Genomic DNA, 5,853 nt, shown 5'->3' with positions numbered 1-5,853 from the left:
TTTTTTTGTTAAAAATAATAATATAATATACTTTTATACATAGTTGTTTACCATGTTGCCATGGTAACTTACTTTCTAACTTAAATGCCTTGAGTATGGGAAAGGTGCTATATAAATAAAACATATTATTATTATTAAGCAACAGATGTCAGACAGTGAAGATGGGTGAATAGCAGTCAGGGTCCCTGACCCCGACAACATGGTCTCCTCAGGGCTGTGCTCTACCCCCTCTTCTTTTTTCTCTGTGCACCTCCACTGCTGAAGTCACTCCTCACCTCCTTCACCCTAAGTTATAAATGATGTCACTGCCGCAGGTTGGAATCATTTAGATTTCTTGGCACAATTATCACTTACAATCTGAACTGGGTTGAAATTGTAACTGGTCCTATTAAAAAAGCTCAGTAGCGGATGTTTTTCGCCAACATAAAAAATTTCCCCTGTCCTGATCAGTCATGGGGTTGTGGGGTCCAGCGGCTGTGGGACATCTGTTGGTGAAGAAAGGTTCACAGATCTTGACTTTGCTAATGATGCTGTGATCTTTGTGGAATCAATGGAGGCTCTGATCAGGGCGCTCAAAAGACTGAGCAAGGAGTCTGAGTGTCTGGGCTTGCGAGTGTCCTGGATAAAAATCAAGATCCAGGGCTTTAATGACCTCTTAGGCACAGCCATCAGCAGTGTGTCTGTTTGCAGAGAGAGTGTTGACCTTGTTGAGAGGTTTACTTACCTTGGCAGTGACATTCATGTCTCTGGTGACTCTTCATATGAAGTCAGTAGATGGATTGGGAGAGCATGGGGGGTTATGAGGTCACTGGAAAGGGGTGTGTGGCGCTCCTGATATCTCTGCAGAAGGACGAAGGTCCAAGTCTTTAGATTCCTGGTGCTTCCTGTCTTGTTATATGGTTGTGAGACATGGATGCTAACCAGTGACCTGAGACAAAGACTGGATTCCTTTGGTACTGTGTCTCTCCGGAAAATCCCTGGGTACCGTTGGTTTGACTTTGTGTCGAATGAGCAGTTGCTCATGGAGTCCCGAATGAGGCACATTACTTGAATTGTGAGGGAGCATCAGTTACGGCACTACGGCCATGTGACGCATTTCCCAGAGGGTGATCCAGCTCGTAAGATTCTCATTGTTGGGGACCCGAGTGGCTGGATCAGACCAAGGGGTCGCCCACGTAACACCTGGCTGCGGCAGATAGAGAGTCATTTCCAGAGGGTGGGACTGGACCACGTCTCTGCCTGGGGGTTGCAAACCGGGACCCCGAGTTGTTTCGTTGTGCAGTGGGTGCGGCAACGCACTGTACCAGTGCATGCTCCCCAACTTGACTTGACTTGACTTGTCCTGATTAGTGCTGGTGCAGTTTTATAGAGCCATCATTGAGAGCATCCTCACTTTCTTCATAATAGTCTGGTATGGCATTTGAAACATAAATGCAGCGTCTTACTTGGACAGCAGAAAAGATTGTAGGACTGAGACTGGACTCCATTGAGTTCTTGTATACTTCACGGGTCAGGAAATGAGCTGGAAATACAAGCAAAGACTACACCCACCCGAGCAACCATCTCTTTCAGTTATTACCATCAAGGAAAACGTTACCAGTCATTAAAGGCAAGAACGGTCTCTCAGTCTCTTCTTGGTTTCTACTCTCCTTTTATATAGGACTTATCTAATATATTACAGGACGGAAATGCAATTCTACTTAATTATATTGTTTTATCTCTCTGTGTTTTACCGTATATAATTTTTGTGATGGTGTCATGTCTTGTGTATTTTAATTCAATGTACCTTTTTATATGTACAGATGGAACACCAAGAGAAGCTCCTACCAATTATGATGCCCGGAAACAAAGTTCAAATTCAATACTATAATCACTAATAGTACTAATAGTACTACTACTGTACGTCTGCTAGAATTGAAGAAAGTACTTTATGTACAGTCAAATACTAATGCCTCCTCCTCAACAGAAGATGGCAGTAATGTGCAGCAAACGTGGAATAACCCATAACATTCCAAAAAATTTACTTATGCTCTTTGCCCATACTATGCCACTAGTGTCGTAAAGCTTTGGCGTGATTAGGTGCCGTAAAGTGCCGTTGCCGGCTGTCGTGAGGCAGAGCATGGCTACTTCGCTGATATGTGCCGGTACTGTCAGCAGGTTAGTTCAGCTATTTTTGGCAAGGATTGGATGTTGTTAGTCAGCTTTGCTAATTTGCCTGCCTCTCTTTTTAGGGTGAGCTCTGTGCTGAACAGAGATTCCAAGCAGTTTGGTAAGAAGCACCTGTTTGATGGCCACGAGGAGACGTGCTGGAACTCCGACCAGGTGTGTAGAATCGCGGCAAGCACTACGTTATCTTGCGTGCAAGACCGGCTGTTTGTTGTCTTATTGTTATTATTATTTTCTTTAACTGTACATCAGCTTTGGCCTACACAGCACTAACAAGAGGAAGCAAAGTGACAGATGTTATAAGATTAGTGGTGTGCACAGGTAGTCATTAGGGGTGTCTGCATTCGACTACTGAAATTAAAATTCGGGTACAGTATTCTGTAGGCGTATTGCTTCGTGACGTGCTTCGGAGTAAATACGGAGTCAAAAATAAAAGGCCAGTCTTGACCTAGAGAGGCATATTATTGTGTAAAACACTTTATCCTGAACAATATTAAGGACACAAGACTGAAGCATCCTACAAAGTCGATTTAGTTCAGGTCAGGTTAGGGTTATTTCAGGCTGGATCAAATACAAAAGTGCAGCATTAGTAGGGGACATGCTACACCTCGGCTCTGTTACAGAGAATGACTTCAAAGCAGGTTCTTAACTTTTTAGTCAGAGGACACATATGAAAATTAGTACCGTGCCCAGACCCAGAAAGAGGTTTATTACCACAATAACAACAGAGCCATAAAAAGAGAAATAACGGTGGCCATAAGAAAATAAAGCATTAAACGTATTTGTTTCCATTCATACATTTTTCTTATATGAACATACCTAAAGAGAAAAGTGGAAAGCAAGCACATTGTTGATAAAGCAGTAATTATTTGTGTTGGTGTTTTTAATTATTACGGTGTTTCCTCCTGTTACTCCTTGCACAAAGGAGCAGATGCTGATTCTGCTGCTGGGAAGATGCCCTTCTATGGTTCTGTCAAGCTCTCCTCTTGTAACGGCCCATCTCCTGGCATCTCCTCTATGCTCTTGAGACTGTGCTGGGAGACGAAGTAATGTGCCCAGTAAACCCGGTATTAAGGTCAGATGTCCTGCATTATTCAAGAAGATGGTTTTGGAAGCTGTGACTGCAGTTAGTACAGTATCCATTGAATGGCACTGATGTAATTTTAATTGAGTTTCTGGTTGGAACCAAGTTTGTTTAGGGTGTCACTGTGCCACAGTGAATCACAGAGTTCACAAATAAACACCAAACTAAAAATGTTTAAAGAATGGGCAAGAGGAACTGGATGAATCTGCAAACTCCATCCAAACAGGGCCTGGGAAGGATTCATACTCAACAATCTGGAGCTGTGAGGCAATGCCGCTTATTACACTAACAATGTACAGCCACCCCTTACATCGTGAATTTATGAAAATTTTGCATGTTCATTTAGCCACTCCCCCATGAATTCATTGTGTGTATTTTTCCATTCATAAGGGTTTTCCCAAATTTTGAACAACCTTCTAAACCTGACCCTTAACTCATATTTCCTGTTTTTTTTTTTCTTTTTTCATTTTTCACCAGTCTCTCTCTCTGTCTCTCTCTCTAGGGGGCAATCCAGTGGGTGCTGCTGGAATTTCCTCAAATGGTAAAAATTTCAGAGGTGCGACTGCAGTTCCAGGGGGGATTTGCTAGTACTGACTGCAGACTGGAAGGTAAGCTGGATTATCAGTTTTACAGTTAACATAGTTGAAAGTATAATCAGGAAACTCCAGGTGCCACTGTCATGGAAGGGGAAGTGTCTAGTAAAGCACATAAACAAGTACCTTGTCACTGAGTGGACAAGAATTGGAGCCTGCAAAATACAAATACCACTGATTTGACTTCACTGTGGTTCATTTGCACAAACCTCTATACACGCCTACTGTTTTTAGACCACATTGTAAATGTGTTCAGTATGAAAAGCAAAATGTAAAAATAGTACTTTTATTCTGTGAGTACTGACCCAAAAAAAGTCCTGGAAGGCTGCAGCACCAGTGGGTTGTCTATCCAGTTCCTGCTATTTATAAAAAATAAGTGATTTAATTAGAAGGCTCATCTCATCCCATTTGCTACTATTTGTGATCATGCTGAAGTATTTGCCTGAAATAAAGTATTTGGAACAAAGTTAAAGCCGAGTAAGGTGAGACTGCAAAGTACTATTAATTCTCCTTCATTTACAAAAACATTGGTGGAGCCCAATATTTCAGTTTACTTGGCAAAGCTATGAAAAGATTCTGACTTAACATTTTTTTTAAAGTAAGCTCTTTTTTCAGGCTGTGAACAGCACGTTACACTTTATCCCCTCTTGCACTCCATGCTAACATTTCTTCCTATGTCCTATTCTTAGTTTTTAGAATACCAAAGATATTTTGTCCCACAACTTATTTCTCTCTGCTATAGAATCGCTTCACTGATGTTCTCAATAGACTTTGGAGAATCGGCACAGAATATTCCTGCCCTTGCTTAGCAGTCAGTAATCTATACATATTAATAAAAGGCAAAGCCCTCACTGACTCACTGACTCACTGACTGACTGACTGACTGACTGATTGACTGACTGACTGACTGACTGGCTGACTCACTCATCACTAATTCTCGAACTTCCCGTGTAGGTGGAAGGCTGAAATGTGGCAGGCTCATTCCTTACAGCTTACTTACAAAAGTTAGGCAGGTTTAATTTCGAAATTCTACGCGTAATGGTCATAACTGGAACATATTTTTTGTCCATACACTGTAATGGAGGAGGCGGAGTCACGTATCGCGTCATCACGCCTCCTACGTAATCACGTGAACTAAAAACAAGGAAGAGATTTACAGCACGAGTCAAACGCGGGAACGAAGGTAAATGACGTTAATTTTTGACTGTCTTTTAATACTGTGTAAGCATACATATTAACACATGTGCAATTAAACGTGTGCATTTACGGGGTGATTTCTCAGGCTTAAAAGCTCGCCTTTTATCAAACGCGGGAACAAAGGTAACTGACGTTGTTCACTGTCTTTTAATACTGTGTAACCATACATATTAACACATGTGCAATTAAACGTGTGCATTTACGGGGTGATTTCTCAGGCTTAAAAGCTCGCCTTTTACTAAAAAGGTAATTCAAAACTATTTTCAATCAGTTTAATGAAACGCTCCCGTTAAGGATTGCAATAACATATTCGCGAGATAAAAGAACGAAGTAGGGGGAAATGACGGAAGAGCCGCAAACAGCAAAGAGCAAAAAATTAATTAAACAATTGAGAAGGGAGCAAGTGAAGCATACAAGCATGTTCATAAGGGAAACAAAGCACGGTGTAAAACGTAACTTTAAATTAAGTTTATAGAAACGCTCCCGCTGCGGATTGCAATAACATATTCGCGAGATAAAAGTTTAATGAGAAGACACGAAGTATAAACGAACCACACGCCGTGGCGCAACGTTAGGGGCAACAGTTTCAACCATTCTATGATCTGCTTCTCGCAACTGAAAGACGGCACATGGCGGATGTTAGCCGACTTGCTGACCGCAACATTAGGGGCTTCAACTCTGGCGCTGACGCCACATCTCAGTGCCAACACTTTGCAGACTCTACTTAAAAGACACGCCCTCCTCACTGGACAGTTAAAAAGACCAATCAAACTAACGATGACATCAAGTATTACCCAATCAAAAGTAGGAAAG

At 41.8% G+C, this 5,853-nt stretch overlaps 1 protein-coding gene across 1 annotated transcript in view; it reads left to right on the top strand.

Annotated features, from left to right (window-relative positions):
- The first annotated feature begins 2,070 nt into the window (after positions 1–2,070).
- Positions 2,071–5,853, top strand: part of nr2c2ap (nuclear receptor 2C2-associated protein) — a 21,457-nt gene continuing 17,674 nt past the window's right edge. The window contains exons 1-3 of the mRNA XM_051934679.1: positions 2,071–2,157; positions 2,232–2,322; positions 3,753–3,858. Of these exons, the coding sequence (XP_051790639.1) occupies positions 2,120–2,157; positions 2,232–2,322; positions 3,753–3,858 (235 nt within the window). The 5' untranslated portion in view covers positions 2,071–2,119. The remainder of the gene's footprint in view (positions 2,158–2,231; positions 2,323–3,752; positions 3,859–5,853) is intronic.

This window comes from Erpetoichthys calabaricus, chromosome 12 (genome assembly GCF_900747795.2).
Source record: "Erpetoichthys calabaricus chromosome 12, fErpCal1.3, whole genome shotgun sequence".
Classification (NCBI taxonomy): Eukaryota; Metazoa; Chordata; class Cladistia; order Polypteriformes; family Polypteridae; genus Erpetoichthys; species Erpetoichthys calabaricus.
The sequence above is the reverse complement of the archived record's forward strand: the minus strand, read 5'-3'. Positions and strand labels throughout refer to the sequence as shown.